Here is a 24,638-nt window from a genome sequence, read left to right on the forward strand (position 1 = left end):
TTGCCCCTCTACATTAGAAAGACATGTACAATATGTTGATAAACACGTGTTTTCCAACAAAAACGACGGAATGTCGTGGCAGTGTCAGAGTCTTAAAAGGAAGGAACAAAAAATTCACAACAGAGATGACACTAAGGTTAAAGAAGTACATAACTCATTAGTGCCATATATGTTTTCATCTTTTGACAAATGTTCTACTAGTTAAAGCTGATTATTTCACACTTTATTTTATTATGTTTCTCATATTATTTCTATTTCCTTGGTTTATGTTTCTCAGATTATTTCTATTTCCTTGGTTCAAAATTAGGGTTAAGAAGAAAAGGCCATTGATTTGAATACATCTAGATGATAATAATGAGTTGTTTGTTATTTCTTTTGGGTACTATTTATTTTTATTTCTTTTGTGTACTACTGATTGATCAATTGTGCTAATTTTTTTTTTATCAGTTGTGAGATGGGCTCAATTTGATAAAATGATTCAAATTTGTGAATTGGTAATCTTTCAAATATGACTCAGATATAACTTATACAGAAGAAATTATGTTCAAGAAGAATTAAAAAATGGTTAAGATGTCATGTTTAAGGCACTATTGACTATTTAATTTGACATGCACCTTTAGTTAAGAATCAAATCAAATAGTGTGAAACCCTCTTTCATGAACATAGACCCCTGTTTAATGGATTCATGCACTCTTCTTTTTTTTTTTGATTGATTTGGTTGATCGACGTTTGTAGATTAGATGGGGACGTCTATCTTAAATGTGATATTACATCGACTGATGTTGGCTGAGGAACTCAGAAGAATGTGAAACTTTCACTTATGCTTATGCAAGGTAAGCCTTCTTTCTTCCGGTAAATTCTTTAGTTTTTGTTATTTTTCTGTAGTTCCTTATAGCTACAGAATCTTTCACATTCAACTGTTGTTAATTTCTGGTGGGTTTTCTGTTTTCAATATTGTGTTGTTTCCAATATATAATCTTATACTTCTCATATTTAAATATATAATCTCATCTTTTTCATATTTGATGGCTTGCAGGGTATTTGTATTTCCCACTTTCAGTGTTGGAAATCTGTGCTTTTCCTATTCATAGTGCGATGATGATTGATGGTATGTTCTTCTCTCTGTTTATTTGCATGTATTGTTAGGTGATTCTACAAAGATAAGTAATGACTTTAAGGTGTTCGATAATATGCCAAAGCAATTGAATAACTTTGATTTTCTTATTTTTATCCACATTTTATGTGTAACATACTTCTCTATCAGTCCATTGCGTATTTTCTACTTGTTAGTATTATCAAACAATATGTATGTTCAATTGCAATTTGATGCTGCCAGGCCAATTTGTCAAAGTAGAACTTTTACAATAAACCAAATCATGGCAGCTTCTTAGTAGGCGTTTGTTGTGAGATGGAATCAACGTTTTTCTAAAATTCCATATCGCATGTCCAAACAAACCTTCAATTTCATCTCATGATTTCATATCATGATACCATATCATGATTCCATATCATGAATACCATATCGCATTGCCAAACGGGCCCTTACACGAAATTGAAAATTACTCTCTACTGAAGAACTTTATATTATCAACTCTTGCAAAGCTTACAGTAATTGCTTTGATTTCTATATTGCAGAAAATTCCACCAAAATTCATTAAACATATGGAAGGAAGGGCTTCCGGAACAACAATTTTGGTGGATGCCAGTGGAAATTCTTGGCCTGTGGACTTAATACAGCAAGATGATGATTTAATCTTCCACAATGGATGGGTTTCATTTGTTAAATATCACTGCCTTGAAACTGGGGATTCTTTGGTTTTCAGATATGATAGTGATTTGCATTTCACTGTACAAGTATCTGACGATATCCCTTCTGAATGCATAAGTCGCCAGGATACCCATGGTCTTGCATCTAGCAAGGATGGGTACACTCCAGAAGATGCAGTTTGCTCATATGCAGGAAGAAATAAAGCATTGCGGTCCACGAGCTTGGAATCATAAACGAACAATGGTGTACCATAGAAACATGTTATGTCATGCTAGATATGTATAAATGTCGCAGGTAAATTCTATCACAACAGCGAGCTAAAAGAGTTGAATCATAAAGGCGGTGAGTCTTGCAACAGTCAAATGATACAGCGTCTTCGTCTGAAGTTGAGAGTCATATGAAAATCAAAGTGTGCTTCCAACTTTTAATCGTTTGTTAGCTAGATAAAAGTCGGAAAAAAAAATTCACATAATGTCGCTTGTGTATATATAGATATACTTTTGTACATAAATTTATTTACTACCATTTACACTACTTTCTCTCCTACTATTTTGCAGGACATGCATACTTCCGCAGCTACAAAACAACTGCTTGCACCTCTATCTTTGAAGTAGGTGAGGCAGGGAAATTGGGAAATTTTGACTAATCTAATAAGTTCGATGTGTCTAAATATTGTTTGTCTGAATACTGAGACTAATATCAAGTAGATATGATGCAACAGAAAAGTATTTTCCACTCCCACTGATTACTTCAGATAGAGGTATGTCTGTTTTGCTAAGTCAGCATCACACTAACTTAATCTGTTTACAAAGGTAATTATAATTTTACCATCTACATGAAAAAAAGGACTAGAAATGAATTTTCAGAATGGTACTCTATTGCAAAAGGAAGACTATGCACGACACAACAAGGTTAGTGTAGTTTACATTCCATTTCTATTAGTTCAATTAAATAGAGTACTCGCTTTTAAAATTGATACAAATCCTTAATTTGAGGGCGATAGACTGATGGATGAACACTGCATTGTCAAAAAATGATCTTAGAAAATATATATATATTTTTTTGATTTGCATGTATGATTTAAGTTTTTGAAAATGAAAAGCATAAAGGTCATTGACCCTGACACGAGTCCTGCAATAAAAAAAAAAAGACAGAAAAACTTTGATTCGGCTACATATTTAACAGTATAAACTAAAAGACACACACGCATATACATACATATACTATAAAATTGATGTTATTTTCTCCTCCAAACTCTTTTCAGGAGCTTTAGTGGTGATATCTGTAAATGAACTAAAGCTACTTTTTTATTTTTGCTCCAAGTTATATGTGCTGAAATGTACGAGTTTCATATGAAACATTTGAATTTCCACCTATTTTGGAGATAATGATGATATCAAGAAGCTTGAGGAGGAAAAGGTATTGACATTAATTATTAGTTTTGGCTTGATTTTGATTTTTTTGTTTTCGATTACGGAAATCTTTGTTTATCTGGAAATTCAAAGGTTATCTCTTTTTCTATATTGTGGGTGGGGGGAGGATTAAATTGAACTGATAATTTTTGCTCAAACTTTTCATACATATGTTACTCATTTTGACCTATTGAAGAAAGTTTTGGAACAGATTCAAGTGCTCTGCCTAACTTTATGGCTCAGCAGAGGAAACAAAAAGGAAAATGGAGGAGAAACAAGAGCTGCAGATCTATGTCATTCCATGGTGACTCTGGATTCATTTCTTTCTAGATGTATTGGAAAAGAGGCTCAATGAGCCTACACTTGATTTATCATATCTTCCAAAGCATACTTGTAAACCTTAATAATATAAAAAAGACCTTTTTTATTTTCTCTGTAAACTAATGTTGTATTATTATGCCTATGTGTTTGTTGTGTACCTCAAAATAGTTCTCAACATTTTCCCTTTTCTCTTTTGCTGATTTAGGAGAATAGTTATGTCCACTTCTTTTTTCTACTGTTTTGAATTCGGTGATGATAGTTATTAACATTTTTATTAGTCAAAGTTCTTATAATGATGCAAGAAAATCAATAATTTAGTTAATTGTTGAATCAAAATTCAAGAATGTTGGGCCCGTGCTAAGCACGGGCTATCACCGATCTAGTATAAAAATATACATCACTAAATAGATATTTTCCAAGGGAATGAGTATACAGATTCGATAAAGTTCTTTAAAGACATGATTACCATGATACTTTTTGAACGTGTTAATATATGATCAGGATAATCGTGTTGATGCCTACATCTATTTCAAAGTGATCACTGCTTTAAGTAGGGTGCTTCTTTCTATTAGTATTTGTACCAATTACCTGAAAGGGTGTTGTGTACATATATAGCCCTATTTATTGATAAATTACACAGTATATATGGTTAAATTTTGTTTTAGATACATATATTAAATGTAAGATAGTTGCATATTAGGAAAATTATGAGGTGTACTGCTATTTGTGGAAATCTGTAGGCTTTTTGTTGAATTGTTTCACTCATTTTGAACACGCCTATGCCTCTATTATTGGTTGGTCTGATTATGTGAGCAGATCTCACATTTAGATACTTGCCTGCCAGCATATGAACTCATTAGAGTCAATAATATACTCATTCATTAGTCGTTTCATTCAATAATGGGGAAAGACGCATGCTATTTTGTCTCCCTTCAATTTGCCAAAAAATTATTAAAGGGAAAGATAAATCTCAATTATTGATTTAACATGTGTATCTTATCCAAATAAATACTTGAAAAAAATGAAGAAAAAGAAAATAGAGAGGAGCAAAATTCTTTTTGGATTCTTGGGATTATGAAGGGTCAAGTCATAAATACCCTAAGGGGTTGTTTGGTTTGAAAATGAGTTATGATGGGATAAATTATGTTGGGATAAGTTATGTTGGGATTAGTTATGATGGGATAAGTTGTGTTGAGATTATTTTTTATTGAGTGTTTGGTTTGTTGTATTCAAAATAATAAATTTTAAGAACAATTTATTTGTTTACAAAAATGCCCTTCATTAATGTAAAAAGTAATATAACAAAAGGGTTGAAAGAGACATTTTTGTCATTTACCTATTTTATCCCGGGATAACTTATCCCGGGATTACTATACCACCCCAAGAGAGGGATAACTTATCCCGGTATTAATTATTAATCCCGGGATAAGTTATCCCGAACTTGCCAACCAAACAACAAAATAAGCGGTACTATAATTTAATCCCGAGATTATTTGGTATTATCCCTCACACCAAACGACCCCTAATAGTTATCCAAATGACTCTTGGGATTATGAAGGGTCAAGTCATAAATACCCTAATAGTTATCCAAATGACTCTTCAGATTATGAAGGGTCAAGTCATAAATACCCATAGTTATCCAAATGACTCTCCAGAAATACATGTCCTACCGAGACATAATTTGGAACTTGCTATCCTCTTGCAGGTGGTGGACTCTTTCATTAGGTAAGGGAAGAAGGGGCCTAAGCACGGCAGATGCCGTACACTTGAGTGGCAAAGGAAAGTAAGACCTTACCTTTTTTTCCAGACTTTAGTGGTCTTTTCGTCTCAAGTTATATGTTGTGAATTTTTAAAAGTAGTCGTTTATTTTAGAAGTTTAAATAAAATTAATTATTTTCTCTTTCATTTTACCCTTTGTAATATTTTTGAAATTTACAAATATCTAAATTATGGAGAGATGATACATACTTTAAATCTCTTTAGTGAAAATTTAACATTGAATCTGCCTGTGAATTACTCGGTGTGATCCCATAAAATTAGAGTTTCGTGTCAAACATAAAAAATGAATTTATAGGATCACTGTCACTCCCCGAGCCTACACCCTGGGCGGGATTAGCACTCGAAGACCATTGCTGGCCCCGAGTGAACCCTTGGCCTGACTTACTTAACTCAACGGAAGACTTAACTCATCACATACACATTCATGAAGCAACTAGAATGTTATAAATGAGCATTCAATTGGCAATGAAGGCAAACTCAAGTCTTTAACATATGAAATGAAAAGTAAAGATAACTGAATTGACTAAATGACTGTCTATCTGTCTATGAAACCTCTAAACAACTGAGATGTATGTCGGGACATGCCCCACAACATCCTAATGAACTAAACTAGAAAGCAATGAAATGGATCCTCCGGAATGCAAGGAGGCTCACCAACTGACTCTGAGTGCTGAACCTGATCAACGAGGCGCTGGATGCTGATCCTGATTACCTGTATCTGCATCATAATACGATACAGGCCAATTGGCATCAGTACATTGAATGTACGAGTATGTGAGTTGGAATGCTAAAACAACATAGGCTAGAAAGAATATGAGAGAAACTGAAGAACTTACCTGGCTCAACTCAACTCAACCTGACTGAACTCATTTCAATATAAAACAATTTAAAAGCAAGTGCAATATAAAGAAAAGTTGTTTGAAAACATGCTATCAACTCTGTATGTATGCAAAGATACAAATAACTATGAGATGTATGTAAAAATACAAATAAATTGATGTATATAAAAATACAATACTTTTGTGGGAGTTTCTCTAACCGACAACCATCACTTAAGAGCTATAGTGATGATACAACGATCTTCCTCATGCTGCCAGCACTCCTATACCCGGCCAAAGGTATAAGACCTGAACTGCCTAATGGATCTACAAGTCTACTTCGGAAAGGGTTCATCTAAAAAGTATGACCCTTTTCTACTCATGATGGCTACATGGTTTAAGGGGGCTGATAGTTGTATGGACTCTTCCCATCAGTGCTTAATACTACTCCCAAAAATATACTAGCTCTTTATGTTTAAAAACACACTTCTTCTGTGATTTGAGATTAGTGCTCAAAACTTAGCTCAAAGGCTATCTTGGAAATCTCAGTTTCCCTGCTTGCTTCATTTAGAAAGCTATTGCTCTTTTCTGAAAACTAGCCCGAAGGCCCTCTGGAAATCTCAGTTTTCGTTCATATTAAATGTGTAAAACATTTTAAATCTCTTTGGGAATACTTAGTCCCCATATGTTTCTTTGAAGAAAAGAACTTCAATTTTACTCTTTACTGAACTCAAAACTTAAGTCTTAAAACAAAGTTAAAACATTTGTGAAAGTCGTTTTGAAAACTTTAAGAACTTATCTTATCTTGACTCTTGACTTCTCTTGACGTTGACTCTTAACTGATCCTTGAATTGAATTATGGATTCAAGGATTAAGATTTGTGATTGGAAAGATCTCATGTTGTTTAGGAATGATTTTAGATAGCTAAACATGAGAAAAGACCGAACATCGAAATACGAAGGAGAGTCCACGACGCGGAGGCATAATTAAATTTTGGTTTCAAAATCATCTTTTGAGGCAGAACACCTCGTGTCAGCTCCGCGACGCGAAGTAGAAATTTTCAAAATCTGGGACCAGAAGCGCGACACGCAAGCACTCTTCTTCGTTTTCCAGTCCCAATTCGGCTAAACTCGGTTCTTTTTCTTAAATTACTTTTAGAACAGATACCCAGCAAATGTACCTAAGAACCTAACTCGAAACGACTCTATAATGCGACGTAACGAACTTAGAAACTTCCCAACTCAAGCAAATTCAAGAACAATATATGAATTCAAGAATAGGCATCAAGATCATCAACATTCAAACACTTTTAGGACGAATCCAAACTGAAATTTATATGCTTGGGACGTGGGAGAACGATCCCAACGTTATGAGAGCCTCACATACCTGATCGAAGTAAATCCTTGGCGAAACAACGATCAAACTAGAGCGATCTTGGCGAATCTTGCCCTTTTCTTCTTCTTCTTTTATCTTCTCCTTTCTCCTTAGCCCTAGCGTGAAATTCCAAATTCTAAAACTTACTAAGTTCTGAATTGACCCATATTAAACTCCTAAAATCAGATTAAAATAATAGGGTAGTGAAAAGACTAAAATACCCTTTAAAATCCCGGTTTCAGACATTTCCTTAATCCAACAGCCTAATTTCCAAAGGGGATAACTTGCTCATACGAACTCGGAATCGCACAAACTTGACAGCGTTGAAAATATCATTCCAAGGGCTTTCCAACCATATCTGGAATTATACCTAAATTGTCCTGAGATAGGAGTTATGGTCGTTTGAAGTTGGCCAAAAACTCACTTTTCCTCACTTAGCAAATTTCAAGATTTTAATTCTTTCCAAATGACTCTCCGACTTTAGTGGTCTTTCTATCTCAAGTTATATTTCGTAAATTTTTAAAAGTAGTTGTTTATTTTAGAAGTTTAAATAAAATTAAATATTTTCTCTCTCATATCTCAAATTGTAATAATTAAAGCATTTTAGAGAGAGAAAGAAAAAAAAATTAAGAATCCATTATAAGCAATGGTTGATCCTAGGGGTGTGCACTATTCGGATTAAACCGAATAAGGCCTTATACCCGAATTAATGGAATTCATTCAATGCGTAGACAGATCGGGGTCGAAATTGGTATGGCACCTAGAAATATCATAGGAGAAGAAAGCATTACTTCCGAGCTCTGCTCTGTCTTTCAAACTCAAAATATCATCATAAGTGAATAAGTGAGTGAGATTGGATTCTAGGCTTGATGAGATGTGATTCCCGGGGGGTATCAGGAAGGAGATGTAGCAATAGACAACCTATTTTGAGCTTGAAAGAAGAACTGCTACGCCCGTTTACTTAAACCAAGTCAAATCGAATTTTTATTTGGATTGATTTTTTGGTTTTTCGGATTGGTTTTGGATTAATAAATTACTTTATTTGGTTTTTTGGTTTGGTTTCGGATTTTAAAAAATAAAAATCAAAAAACAAAAAAAAAATGATTATTATATATATATATATATATATATATATAATGTTTAGGTTTAGAATTAAGTTGGAGTTAACCACTTTTGTCCCTTTTTGGTTATTGCCTTTCATGATGATTACGTTTATATTTTATGTTTGAATTACATCTATAATACTTATAAGTATTGTGTTTTAAGTTTTACTTATGATTTATATTAGAAAGTATATTTAAGGAATTAAATATTATTACTTTGGTTATGTTATTAATTATTGACATAACTAAATAACCAAATCGAAAAAAATCGAACCGAATAGAGGAAAACCAAACCAAATTGATTTTGGATCGGATTGGATTACATTTTTATAAAATCAAAAACCAAAAAATCCAAACCGAATAGTGCAAAACCAAATTGGAAAACCGAATGCACACCCCTAGTTGATCCTACTATCACACGTCCATTGATAATTAAAAAAATAAAGAGAACGATAATGATGTTGAGCCAAATCCCTATAAAATACCTCACCAAATATAGCAACATATCTCAAATTGTAATAATTAAAGCATTTTAGAGAGAGAAAGAAAAAAAAATTAAGAATCAATTATAAGCAATGGTTGATCCTACTATCACACGTCCATTGGCAAATTATCATTCAAGTGTTTGGGGAGATTATTTCCTTTCCTACACTCCTCAACTCACAGTATTTTCCGCTTTTATGTGAGATAGGCTTGGTGATAAGTTTGATATATCGTATTTGTTTTTTTGTTCATATCATGATCAGTAGTAGCTAGTAGCTAGCAATATTTTCATAATTTCTCGTCCTACGATTTCTATTACCTCTCATAATTTTATGTGCTTTGATTATTGTATTGTTTAATTATTGTTATTGTTCCATGTTTCTATTATATGATATGTCATTTTTACTACTGAAATAGTACATGTACGGTTGTACCTCCACGAGGTAGAGGTAAGATGCACTCTACCTTCTTTTAATCTCACCTATAGAAATATACTGATTATATTATTATTATTGTATTGCATTTGTTGCTATTTATAGGTAGTAGAACAATATATAATAACATTAAACATTTGGTGCAGGAAATTAGTAGCCAAGAAAAAGTTGAACTTGAAGAATTGAAAGAAAAAGTCAGGCAAATGTTAGTGGAAACTCCTGATAATAGTACACAAAAACTTGTCTTGATTGATACAATCCAACGATTGGGAGTGGCATATCATTTCGAAAACGAAATCAAAACATCCATTCATAATATTTTTGATGAATCCAAACAAAATAAAAATGAAGATAACGACTATGATCTTTGCGTTGTTGCTCTTCGTTTTAGACTAGTGAGACGACAAAGGCATTACATGTCTTCTGGTATCGTATCTCTCTAATTATCCTCTGTAGCTTATCAATGTTGATTACTAATTCCTTTCTGGTCAAAAGTAAAATATTGACGAGATGAATTCAGAATTTAATCTTTATGAATTCAATTTTTTTATAAATTGAAAAATATAATATTTATAGTAGTTATATGAGGCTTATAAGTTAAAACTTTAGTATATATCTCCAAAAAGGTTGTTTAATATCTAACTATGACTACAATTAATCAGATGTGTTCAAAAAAATTCACCAGCGACGACGGAAAATTCAAGGAAACTCTTACTAAAGATGTTCCAGGCTTATTAAGTTTATACGAAGCAGCACATCTAAGAGTACACGGAGAAGAAATTCTTGAAGAAGCTCTAACTTTTACCATCACTCATCTCAAGTCCATGGGCCCTAAATTGGACAACCCACTCAAGGCCCAAGTTAGTGAAGCCTTGATCCAGCCCATTCATACAAATGTACCAAGAGTGGTAGCTCGTAAATACATACGTATTTATGAGACCATTGAATCACATGATGATTTGCTTTCGAAATTTGCAAAATTGGACTTCCACATTTTGCAAAAGATGCACCAAAGAGAGCTTAGTGAACTTACAAGGTATATAAATTTATGCATATATCGTCTTTAATTAATCTCTCTCTCTCACACACACACATACATATATATATATATATATATATATATATAGACACTCACACGCACATTGTGTGATATATTATAAATATTATATACATATATAGGTGGTGGAAGAATTTGGATCATGAAAACAAATATCCATATGCAAGAGACAAATTGGTGGAATGTTATTTTTGGGCAATGGGGATGTCTTTTGGGCCTCAATATGGACATGCAAGAAGGACGATAACAAAAATAATGGTTATCATTACCATCACTGATGATCTCTATGATGCTTATGCAACTTATGACGAACTTGTGCCTTACACCGATGCAGTCGAGAGGTAAAACTTAATTACTTTAACTCTTTACAATATAATGTTGTTACATTTTGAGTAAGAAATATGTGTTATAAATTTATGCATGTGCAGATGTGATATTAGTGCTATGGATTCGATATCCTCCTATATGAGACCACTTTAGCAAGTCTTTTTAGATTACTTTGATGAAATGGAAAAAGAATTGACCAAAGATAGTAAAACAGACTATGTCTACTATGCAAAAATTGAGGTAAGTGGTCCCATCAATCAGTTAAACCGGAGATAGATATCACTGATGATTACAAATATTTAATGCTTCTAATCAATATATTTATTTATTTATTTAGATAAATAAGTGGATCAGAAGTTATCTTAAGGAAGCGGAATGGTTGAGAGATGATATTATTCCAAAATGCGAGGAATATAAGAAAAACGCTACTCTAACTGTTGCCGTTCAATTGCTTTTGACTACTTGTTTGACTGTTGCGGACGAATTTATATCCAACGAGACTTTCGAATGGATGATAAATGAGTCTTTGATCGCTCCAGCTACATTACTAATCAATAGATTAAAGGACGATATTATTGGACATGAAGTAAGTATATATATATATACTTACTTCATGTCCAATAATATCGTCCTTTAATCTATTGATTAGTAATGTAGCTGGAGCGATCAAAGACTCATTTATCATCCATTCGAAAGTCTCGTTGGATATAAATTCGTCCATGAAGTAAGTATATATATATATATATATATATATATATATATACATACTTACTTCATGTCCAATAATATCGTCCTTTAATCTATTGATTAGTAATGTAGCTGGTGCGATCAAAGACTCATTTATCATCCATTCGAAAGTCTCGTTGGATATAAATTCGTCCATGAAGTAAGTATATATATATATATATATATATATATATATATATATATATATATAGTATATACACCAACGTATTATATATATAGTTTGAACTTATAAAAATAGATGTTTAATTTAAACGTCATACTGAATTGTATTTGATGCATGCAGCACGAACAACAAAGGGAACATGGACCTTCATTCATTGAATGTTACATGAAAGAATATGGAGCTTCAAAACAAGAGGCATATGTTGAGGCTCAAAGGCAAATTGCAAATGCATGGAAAGATATAAACACTGATTATTTACATGCTATCCAAGTACCAACGTTTGTCCTCGAACCTGCCTTAAATCTTTCACGCCTCGTAAATATCCTCCAAGAGGATGATTTTACAGATTCAAGAAACTTCCTTAAAGACACAATCACCTTGTTGTTTGTTGGTTCTATCAATAGTACATCATGTGGATAATCGAACTATTCATTGAGTGTACGTTTTAAGCAAACAATAATGGTTCCAATATTTATAAGTGATTACTGCAATCATGTGTGTTTGGGGTGGGTGGGTAGGGGGTGTGTTGTCTTTGCACTCATATTTTCTTTTAATAAAATGTAACAATAATATATGAAGCAATTATGTGTGTTTGGGGTGGGTGGGTAGGGGGTGTGTTGTCTTTGCACTCATATTTTCTTTTAATAAAATGTAACAATAACATATGAAGTTGTATTGTAGCTGGTTTATTTTCATTTTGAAATGATATGTATGCCATGCTATAATAGTAGGTAAACTTGAAGGTGAAAGAGACATAACTTTGAGTTTTGTTGATTTACAGCGTGATAATTTTATTGAACAAGAAACAATTCGAGTTTTTGTGTACTATTATCTGATGTTATTGTTTGTTCTAATTTTTATTTTTTTTTATCATATTTGATTTTCCTCTCTTGAAGGAAGGACAACATATATTAACCATAAATATAGGTTCTTCCTTATTTCTAATTTCACATGTTTTGATAATCTTTCTATTGGAGGAAAATGTCGTGCTTCTCTTGAAGGTATACATACATAGTAAGCAACAGAGGCAAAGTCTCTAAAGCTTATGGTTTAAAAGATTTTGGTTCTTGAAAGTTAACAATTTCTTAGTACAAATAGAAAATATAGATAAAAATTACTCCTTAGTTCGATTAAATCAATGATAAAACGTAGCACTTTGTCCCTAAATAGCAAAAATTGAAATCAAATTGTTAAGATGTCCCATGTCGGTAGAGGGATGGAAATTTGGTCTCCTTATATGGACTTGGACAAACCTCCCCTCATGAGCTATCATTTAGGGTTGAGTTAGACCCATGTCATATATTTTAAATGGTATCAAAGCTAGCTAGGCACATCCTAATTTGTTGTTCACCGATAATGAGCCCCCATTTAGAAGTGTTCACGCTCCAGTTGAGATCTGGACGTGCGGGGTCCCAATTTGTTGTTCACCGATGATGATCCCCATTTAGAAGTGTTCATGCTCCAGTTGAAATCTGGATGCGGGGGAGTGTTAAGATGGGTCTCAATTTGTTGTTCACCGATGATGACCCCCATTTAGAAGTGGTTGTCACGCCCCAAGCCTACACCCTGGACGTGACTGGCACTCGAAGACCATCGTTGGCCCCCAAGCGAACCCTTGGCCTGACTTTCTTAACTCAGCGGAATAACTCAAAGCAATGCAAGGTTTTTAAAACAACCTGCTTAAAATAACATCTGGTCAAAAAGGCAACTCGAGTCTCAATAATAGAATATTTACATATATACATAGATGAGAGACTCTAAACCAACTGACTGACTGTCTATGAAGCCTCTAAAATACTGAGAGGGATGCTGGGACAGGCCCCACGACATCCTCATTAAACAAAACTTGAGAGAACAAAATAACTGAGTCCTCCGGAATGCAAAGAGGCTCACCACTGACTCTGAAGTACTCAACTGGATCAACGGTGAACCGGATGCTGGCCCTGGGTACCTGTGTCTGCATTATAATAAGATGCAGGCCAACTGACATCAGTACATTGAATGTACGAGTATGTGAGCTGGAAAGCTAAACCACCACTCAAGATTGAAAAGAATACAAAGGAACTCTTACCTTGGCTCTGTTCAACTCATGAATAACTGAACTCAATATATAAAGCAATAAGACACATGCAATATATAAAGCTTGTGAAACAATGTAAACAACTTAGCTTTGTTAAAGATAAAACAATAACAACTCAACTTTACTTATATAAAAGTAATATAACTTTAGTGGGAGACTCTTTAATCGACAATCACCACTATGAGCCCTAGTGGTGATACAACGTTTTACCTCACGTTGCCCGAGGACCATCCTATACTTTGCCGTGATACAAGCTTTATATATATTGCATGTGTCTTATTGCTTTATATTGAGTTCAATTGTTCATGAGTTAAACAGAGCCAAGGTAAGTGTTCATTTGTACTCCTTTCAAGCTTAAGTTGTTGTTTAGCTTTCCAACTCGCATACTCGTACATTCAATGTACTGATGCCAGTTGGCCTGTATCTTATTATGATGCAGACACAGGTAACCAGGATCAACATCCAGCACGCCGTTGATCCAGTTGAGCACTCCAAAGTCAGTGGTGAGCCTCCTTGCATTCTAGAGGACTCTGTTATTTTGCTTTACTAGTTTTGCTTTATTAGGATGTTGTAGGGTTTGTCCCAACATCTATCTCAGTATTATAGAGGCTTCATAGACAGTTAGTATTGAGTTTCTCATTTATGTATTTGCAAATACTTTGTTTTGAGACATAAGTTGTCATTTTGGCTAATATGTTATCATTTAAACTATTGCATTGAGTTTATTCTGTTGAGTTAAGTCTTCCGCTAGGTTAAGTAAGCCAGGACAAGGGTCCGCTTAGGTCCAGCGATGGTCTCCGAGTGCCGGCCACATCCAGGGTGTAGGCTCGAGGCGTGACAATATGTGCTTGTAAATTGTGAACTGTTAGGTTAGGCTGGTTTTATGCAGGTTATAGTTATGTAGGTTCGGTTGAGTGTAAGAAGTACCTATATTCTATTCCCTTAACTTGTGTTTAGAATTTTACTTGTTGAGTACCGTGTGGTTTGGTACTCACCCCTTGTTTCTACAATTTTTGTAGGTTACAAGCCTGGATCTTTGTGATACTTTACATTTTTTTTCTTTTCCGAGGCTTCCTAAGGAGATTTGTGAGGTAGTTGTCTGTCATCTCAGCGGACCCTCTTACTCCTATTTATGATTTTGTTCTGCTTTAGAAACAATATCATTTGAGACTTGTGTTTTTCTTTCAAATCCATTATAATACATTAGAGGCGTGTGCACGTGACAACTAGGTTTTGGGCATTTAATTAAGTTGACATATTATTCCGCTTTAGTATTAGTGTAAAACTTTCATCCTTATTTTTTACTTCCGCATTTATCTTATTATTTGGGGTTTTAGGCTAACTTGTCTTGGTGGGATAAGGCAAGTGCCATCACATCCCTTTTTAGGTCGTGACACTTTAAGTCTTAAAGCAAAGTTAAAACATTTGGAAGAGACTTTTGGAAAACTTTAAGAACTTCTCTTGACTTGACTCTTACTTCTCTTGACTTTGATCTTAACTTTCCTTGAATTGGATTATGAATTCAAGGTTAATGATCTCATGTTTATGTATGATTTCATGTTGTTTAGACGTACCTTAGAGTGTTGGAATCAACTAGAAAACATAGGTACGTTGCTAAGGAACTAGTACGGAAGGATGGGGGAAAAATGGGAAGAACTGGCATCCCTGGCGCTCTGAGAGGTGTGGGGCGCCAGCATTAAAACTTCGAAGGCTGGAGTGGGGCACTCTGGCTGGCGCGGCACCCCAAAGCCCAAACTTCAGCAGCCCCTTATTGGGGCTCTGAGAGGGGCAGCACCTCATGCCCTTGCCCAGGTGCCCTCCGACTTTTCTTCTTCGTTTTTCATCTTTAAACCTCCTGTTTCAACTTAGTTCTTTCCCCAAACACATAGAATCAACTATACCATCAATATATGAAAGATTCTAATCGAATTCACACCTAAAAATCATGGATTCAGATCAAACAACTCCTCAATAATTTCAACAAATCAAGAATTCAATAGTTATTCAACAAACCCATCAAAAACTCAATTTCTAAGCTTTCAAGAACTTATATTCGCTGATATAAATCATGATTGGCGCCTGGGTGAACTAACCCAAAGCTATGTGATCTCATATACCTCGTAGGGATCACCCCTTGACGAAATCCACAAGCAATTCTTGAGGAACTTGACGATTCTTGCTTTTTGTCCTCTTTTCTCTTCTCTAAAACCCTAACTCAATATTGTAAAAGCATAAACTGAATCCTATAAGTTTAGACCCCAATTAATTACCCAAAAATGAAATTAAGTCATGGGGTATGGAAAAGACCATAATGCCCTTCTAAAATCCGGATTAGACTTTCCTTATTTGAACAGCCCAACTTCAAATGGGAATATCTCACTCATACAGACTCGGAATTGAGTAAACTCGGCGGCGTTGGAAAGATATTCCAAGATCTTTCCTACGATATCTGTGAGCACACCTAACTCATCCTGAGCTAAGAGTTGTGGTCGTTCAAAGTTGAACAAAAACTCAAACTTAACATAACTTAAGAAAATTTTCCAGATTTTCATTCTTTTCAAAAACAACTCTTTCTAATTCTAGCTTTTTCTAGTTCTTTCAAATAGCGAGGTGTTACATCTACTTATGCAAAATATATAAGTAAAAAAGTCTACCAACATAATTATACTTATACAAAATATATAAGTACAAATAAGTTGTTACTACTCTGTATATACAATCACATATGGAAATAACTCATTTATACAAACACTTATTCCACTAAAACTACAATTATCAATCGATTTAATCAATAAGAAATAATTCATACAAAAATAAATATAAAGCAATTGATACTAACCAGTTTATACAAATACGGACGAAAATAACTCAATTATATAAATACACGTGAATTATCAAATGTACTCATAAATTATACAAACTAGGTGTAAATTATAAACACGAGGTCGCCATAGCAGCTTCAACTATAGCTACAACCAGTAAATATGCAAATTATAGCTAAGGAGCCAAATTATGTTTATTATAATGGCTATTTATGAATTTTTTTTCCTATTTTTATTTGTTTTTACCTTTCATCTTTTATAAGTGACCCCACAGACAATATTAGGGACTAGATTTTTTTAAATCAATTTAAGGAACATATTGCCTTCCTTGAGTTTAAAAAAACAAAGAATTAATAACCACAATAAAAACATGTATCTAAAAGGGTACATTTAAGGACAAGCTTCTCAACTCATCGCTAAATGTGTGTTGTTATTAACCATTTTTTTTGTAGTGTTGTAATCATAAACAAGTGTAGCAAATATAACTTTATTTTTATCTATGTTTTTTTTCGTAGCAAATAGTTAATTATTCGGCTACAAATCGTCACTATTTAAATATTTCATATTTTGTGACAAAACAATGATCGTCAATAAATCACATGTTGATTAGAGACACTAAAATAATCGTCATTAATTACTTGTTTATTAGTGACAAAAACTAAGGTCACAAATAAGTAGAAAATTTTGTGGCTAAAACTTACACAGTTTAACTACGAACTCCAATTTGTCACTATTGTAACAAGTTATTTTTTGTGACGAAACTTTTCCATATTCAAAATTATAACTATTTTAAGACAAACAAACATTTGTCACAAATTGAATGCTTTATTAGAGACAATATAATGTGTCACTAATAACTTAAAATTCGTCGCTAATGATACTTTATAAGTGGTGCCAAATTATTTTTTGGTGGAAAACTTTAGTGAACAAAACTTTGCTACGAAATTATATGTTTTGTCACTAAAAAATATAGCTCATACATTTAAACACGAAATGAAATATTTGTCACAAAAAATGAATAATTAGTGACGAATTTTGTGTCGTACCTAATAATTTTGTAGCTAAATATCACATTTGTTGTAGTGAGCTTCCTCTTTGGTATTCACCATTTTTGAAATAAACTCTCATAAGCTATATAAGTTGTGGGTTTTGTCTTTCAAGTTTCGAATAAGAAAAATCTTCAACTCCTGCTTTATAAATTTTAAATAAAAGTATTTGGAATCTATGGCCACATATATTTATTACTCTCATCGTTTCAATCTAAGTATATTTCTTTTTAATTTATCTTTAAAAGATGTCTCTTTTTATAATTAGTAAATTTCAAATTCCAACATTATTCTATGACACATTTAAAATTACAACAAAACTTGTGGCAGTTTTATATTCTCTATTTTAATATTTTAAAAGAATATTCATCTTACTTCTCCATAGTTGTTACTAGTACATGATGTAAGAATAAATTTGTATGATTCAATAATTTAGTGTTATACCATGCAGTTGAGTGCAATTCGTCAGCTCAAACATCATGTTTTTATGTAAGAAAAGAAAATATTTTCTTATTAATAAAATGGAATATACAATTAAACATTCTTTAAATTACATGAAATTGAACAAAAGTGTTGTACTGATATTTCAATATAAAAAAATGTGCCTTTAATTAATTAAACTACATACACTATTTATATTATTTCAATTTGATTAAATAATAAACATGTGCTATATTAAACTACAATAATAACAATAACAATATATTCAATGTCATTTCACAAGTCATGTTTGAAAAGAGTGGTGTACACGTTGTCTTATCCCTACATAATGAAGATAGAGAAGTTATTCTCGATAGACACTCACCTCAAGTAATCCGTAATATTAATTAATAAAAACAGGAAATATAGTAATCCATAAGTCATCCAAAACCTAGTGAGAAAAGAACTATAACAACAAAAGATTCAATAAAATTTAATAATTTTCACATCACAAGGTTTCATATTTTGACTCAATGGACAGATTGATAAAAAATAATTTGAATTGTACCTGGCATAGTCTTTATTTACTAATATATGAAAATGACAAAAATTAAAACATAGATTTGATTTAAGATATAATTTTATGTATGTTGACGGTGTAAAAGAATTCTTACACAGAAGATTTCATCCTATTTTGATTAATATTTGCATAAGGAATTACTTATAGTTGCATTTAAAGTGATCAACTTGATGGTGTAATCTTTTGACACAATTAACGCATAGAATTTATTTCCGTAATTTAATCGATTATAATTTATAATAAGTAGAAACATATATTCAGAATTTAAAATCTATAGATTCAAGTTTTAAGTATCTAACCAACTTATTTTAAAAAGATTTAGAAGTCATATCTATTATTTCTTGTATTTTTTTTTTCATTTTTTCACGTAAATTCATATTCTGCATTGAAAATTTTGAATTTAGGGTGAGCCCGACTGATTGCATGCCATATTTTCTAGGTGAAGTAAGTTTACTTATAATGAAAAGTAAATTATAATAATTCTTTTACGTGGTCAATGTATAGAACTCTAAATTTTATTGTGAAAAAAAGAAAAAGAAAATTACAATTAGGAAAACAATTTCTCATCAAGAAATTTAATTTTTCAACAACTTTTGCCAACTTCTTGAACAAAAGCTTTTAGATTCATTTCTGAAGATCCACCTTCTTTCACAGCTTCTCTTGCCAATTCTTTCCATTTTTGTGCATTCTTTCTCATTTCTTCTCCTTTTTCTCCACCATCCATTACAATTTCTATGCACCTTTTAATCTCTTCACTCTCAACCACGCCATCTTCATTCACTCTCATCCTGACACCTGTCTTCCAAACATCTTCAATCAACTTTGCATTAGTCCCTTGATCTGTCCAATGAGGAAATGCCACAACAGGTACGCCTGACAACAGGCTCTCCAGAGTCGAATTCCATCCACAGTGCGAGACAAAACATCCTAAAGATGGATGTGTTAAGACTTCAAGTTGTGAACACCATGGTACTATTTTCCCTTGCTTCTCTAATTCCATCATGCAACTTAATTTCTCTTCTTCTTTTTCTACTTCTTTTATATTTTCTTGATCTCTTATTACCCATAAGAATGGCCTTTTAATCTCTATCAACCCTTTTGCAATCTCCTCCTTTTGGTTTCTTGATAAATTCAATAGACTCCCAAATGAGATATAAACAATTGATGATTTAGGCTTTGTGTTTAACCATTCCATGTAGTCATCATTTGACTTTTGAAAAAGATCACCACCAAATGAAGATTCCAATGAATCTTTTCCACCCAAGAATGATGAAGGAATCAATGGTCCAATTCCAATTAAATTGTATTTTTCAATAGCTTTGAGTGGCTCTAGCTCTAATGCATCAAATGTATTCACAAGTACCTTTGGATTTTCTTCACCATCTAATGTGTCTAGTTGCTCTTTAAATGTTGGTAGAGCAAAACTATACTTATCATCTTTTGAGCCAGATGAAACTAAAAAGGATGGAAGATCTTGGCTTTTTAGTAATGGAAGCCTTGGTAATTGGATACTCCAATTTGGATCATTTGAGCTACACTTCATTTCATCCTCATAGCCATTGAAGTAATAGTAGTATATGTCTAGCACAGTTGCTGGTTGAATCCATAGTAACGCAGATGGGATGTGGAGTTCACGCGCTACCTCAGCTGCCCAAGGTAGCAGAAGAGTGTAGACGAGGGACGTCATGTCTGAACTCTTCAGAATGATATCCCTTAATGTTTGGGACCCACGACTTCTTATCTCCGACATGTAACGTTTAGAATCATCCACGTTAGACTTGAAACCATCATCAAATCCGTCAGAGAATGCCGCCAAGTTTAAGCCCTTGGGTGCGTTTGAAGCCGCGATTTTCGCCATACGACGATGGGCGAAAACGCTAGTGGTGAATGTCACCTCAATGCCCATTTTGATTAGCCTCTTGGCAAATTGAAGAGATGGATTGATATGACCTTGTGCGGGAAATGTCACCAAGAGGACATGGGGTTGCACCATTTTTACACTCACAAACTTAAAATAGAACTAAGTTCAAAGTTCAAAGTTCGAGGTCAAATGAATGAAAGTAGACTTTAATATTGTGTGAGAGAAATGTTTGACTTGTAAGACTCTTAATTATTGTGTGGTATATATGATGATAGTTAGAGGGATATATGTAAGGAGTTTGTAGGGGTGAGCATATTACGATATTAAAAATTTCAATATCTATCGTATCATGTACATTCTTACGTTTGAGTAACATGTTTGAGGACCAAATTTAAACACATGCATGTCATATGACGTTTGAGGTGACGAAATTGATGAGAAGACAAATTTTGCCGGTACTTCCTTTTTGTTTCTTTCTTTTAATTTATTTAATACTATAAAAAACACCAGATGGACAGCAGAGAGTGACTATTTATCTTACTTGCAAAACAAATATTTTGTTTTTATTTATTTAACCAATTTTAATTTGATACGTAATTTACAAAAGAAAATAAGACCGTTAAGTTTTAAAATCTTAAATTAAATATATGTACTAAAACGTTCTTTAATTCTCTAATCTTAAATATATCAAGTGAAAAATTGAAAATTAAATAATTACCAAAAAGGAAAAAAGACATTTTCATCAAACGGTCTAAAAAAAGAAAAACAAATTGACGCAAGAAAATAAATAAATTCTACTATTGTATGTATTGTGTTTGGTAATTTCTCACCGCTGGAGTTTCGCCTAAATTCGAATCGTGCAATGCAAAGCTCATTTGGGAGTAATATTCCTAACAAAATTTTCTCCATATCTAAAATTAAAATTCGAGATCTCTAACTAAAAATAGAATAATCTCACCACTCCATCATAATCGTTTTGGGCAATAGTATTTTATATTTGTTAGTGAGCCATACCTTTCATGCAGTAGCCAGTAAGCCCAATTTCAGAATTTGTCATGCATGACATGAGTTGTCTTGGATATGTTTCTGTTATTATTATTTTTTTAATTCAATTATTATAAAAATAAAAACTCCTGCCAAGCTACTGCCTAATCTAGGATAGCCAGATACAATGTAGAGATTGAAGTTGGGCATGGATTTTGATGCATCTATCACGGGCAGATCTAACGTTATAGTATCGAGTTCATCTGAATCTAATATTTTTAACGTAAAAAATTAATTTATATATAAAATATTATTCAAATTGTAATAAATATACTAGTAATTATGGATTTGTAACTTTAAAAATATAATAGGGAAAATGCATAAGTACCCCCCTAGCCTATGCCCAAAATCCCTGAGACACACCTAACCTTTATTAAGGTCCTATTACCCCCCAAACTTATTTTTTATATAATTTTCTATCCCTTTTCGGCCTACGTGGCACTATCTTGTGGGCTCAGCGCGTGTTGACAATTTCTTCAAGGATAGTGCCACGTAGGCCAAAAGGGGTAGAAAATTAATTAAAAAATAAGTTCGGGGAGTAATAGGACCTTAGTAAAGGTTAGGTGTGTCTCAGGAATTTCGAACATAGGCTGGGGGTACTTATACATTTATCCAATATAATAAATTAGTTTCAAATTTATAACATTTAAATTTTAAATTCGTCATTAATAATTGTCACATGATATACTGAATATGTATTGACCACCACATGGAATGTTGTTCTCTTTCTTTTATTAACGGAAATTTTATGGCATTAAATGCTATGGATCATCAATATATATAATGTTCTCTCTTTTTTTTTAAAAAAAACTTTATATTTTAGTTATTGACACTGTAAATTTTAATTTAATTTGGATATAATTTGAGCTAAAAAATGAACTAAATTTAAAAACTAAATAAAATAAAATGCAATTTTTTTTTTCTTTTACTTCAATCTTGCCACTATGACTTGAATAGCATTATTCAAATCGATTTTATATATTTATATTTATCTTACGAAATTTATTTAATATGTAAATATTATCAATTAAAAATTTAAGTTCTAAATCTATCTTTATATGGTTCAAAAGTAAAGGAAGAGAATTCTATTTTATTTTATTTTTGTTACATGATTTGCGTTTGCATGGCCAATAGTGTGTGTATATATATAGCACTACTTGATTGGAGTATGTATTTTTATTTTTGTATTTACTAATAATTAGATTAACGACGTCTGTGCTGACTAAAGCCAATTTGTTCTTTTCTGGGTAACGTAAATAGCTGTCATTTTATTTATTTTTAATAAAATAAATGCATTATCTTATACTCCCTCCAATCCATATTAGTTGAATTTTTGCGGTGTTTCACACCCTTAAGAAAAATAGATTAATACATAAATTGAACATAGTTTTCCATTTTTACCCTTATTAATTATTGTCAAATTTATTGAAGTCATCACATTGAAAATCCAAATGAAGGGTAAAATTAGAAGAACACTCTAAAAGTAATCTTGAAAACTGAACAATTAAATTAATTTGAAAAATGAAAAATACCTCAAAAATTTAATTAATATGGAATGAAGTAAATAGTATTTTATACCACTAATTACAAAGTTGCTCTTCGAGGTTGACAAGATGATGTGGGAATATTCAAGAGAATTTTCAGCTTCCAAGTAATTACTTCATTAGTCAAATTTTCAACTTTTAAGTGGTTGTTTCTTTCATCTTAGTTGATGTCAAATTTTCAACTTTTAAGTGGTTGTTTCTTTCATCTTAATTGATGTGATACTTATCGAATTTTAAAATTCAAGTAAGTTTTTAAGTATTTAAATTTTATATCAAAAACTTAAAAAATTTATTGATTTTTAAAGTATTTCAAAGAATATTTTAATGAGGAATAATAATTTGTTTAATTTTGCAACTTGTGAATTTGTCGCAGTTGTAAAAGGTACGTACGTAGTGCCGTGTAAAGTTAATATATTCATCGTGATAAAGGAGGTCGTACTTCAATGTCATCTGCATGTGTTTCTCCATCAAATTTGTTATATGGTGTGTTTAGTGTAATTTATACTTATAAATAATTTGTGTATTATTATATTAGAGCAAGATTTATTTTGAGCAAATTACAAAAAGTAATGAATAGGAATTTAGTTGTTACCAAAATAATAAATCAAAAACTTAAACATAATATTATTTGAAAATATAATTAAATCAATAAAATATGTTCTTTTTAATAGCATACTCCCTCCGTCCACAATTGTTTGGCAGATATACTAAAAATATATGTCCAAGATTAATTGTCAATTTAAACAATCAAGAAATAATTAGTCACTTTTTTCCAATTCTGCCCTTAATGATTGTGTAGTTCAATTGAAAAGTTATGTGGACTTTTGGTATTCTTGATATAGTAGGGTTACATTAGTCAAATTACACCTTGTATTAAATTTTTCTTAAGGGATGTGCATGACCTTACCCTGACAAACAATTGTGGATAGAGGGAGTAGTTAAGTTCTTTGATGAGATAACATATACGACACGTAGTTAAGTTCTTTGATGAGATAACATATACTTCAATATATATAGTATAAGAATCATATATATATATAAAGGAGGATCATAGAGGGGGTGATGTGGCACCTCTCTATGACCTCCATTCCTATTTATCTATTTTCCCTTCTTTTTTTTTTAACTTTTTATGTTTGTTTTTTTATTTATCTTATTTCTAAATGCATTAATCAATTAATGAAGAAACAAAACTGAAAATTTCTAATGGAGCAGTTAGTGAGGAAACACGTTCTGTTTGAGACATCTATTAGAATTAAAACACATTTAAATCAAATAAATGGGAGATGAAAAAACCATCCTTTCATACACCTTCTCCTCTTCTTCTAACCGTTTGACAGGTTATAAAAAGGAGTACCAAAATAGGTTTTGGTCTTATATTTCAAACTCATATAGTGTACGTACTAAGATACATGCCAAAGGTATCTTCTTCTTTTATTTTCTTATAATTTGGCTTTT

At 32.3% G+C, this 24,638-nt stretch overlaps 1 protein-coding gene across 1 annotated transcript in view; it reads right to left on the bottom strand.

The window, feature by feature from the left end:
• LOC125808835 (UDP-glycosyltransferase 75C1) overlaps positions 1–20,859 on the bottom strand; it is a 39,641-nt gene extending 18,782 nt beyond the window's left edge. The window contains exon 1 of the mRNA XM_049488501.1: positions 19,602–20,859. Within this exon, the coding sequence (XP_049344458.1) occupies positions 19,602–20,727 (1,126 nt within the window). The 5' untranslated portion in view covers positions 20,728–20,859. The remainder of the gene's footprint in view (positions 1–19,601) is intronic.
• Between the last annotated feature and the right edge of the window lie 3,779 nt (positions 20,860–24,638).

This window comes from Solanum verrucosum, unplaced genomic scaffold, assembly GCF_900185275.1.
Source record: "Solanum verrucosum unplaced genomic scaffold, falcon-dt-bn FXZP01000218.1, whole genome shotgun sequence".
Taxonomy (NCBI): Eukaryota; Viridiplantae; Streptophyta; class Magnoliopsida; order Solanales; family Solanaceae; genus Solanum; species Solanum verrucosum.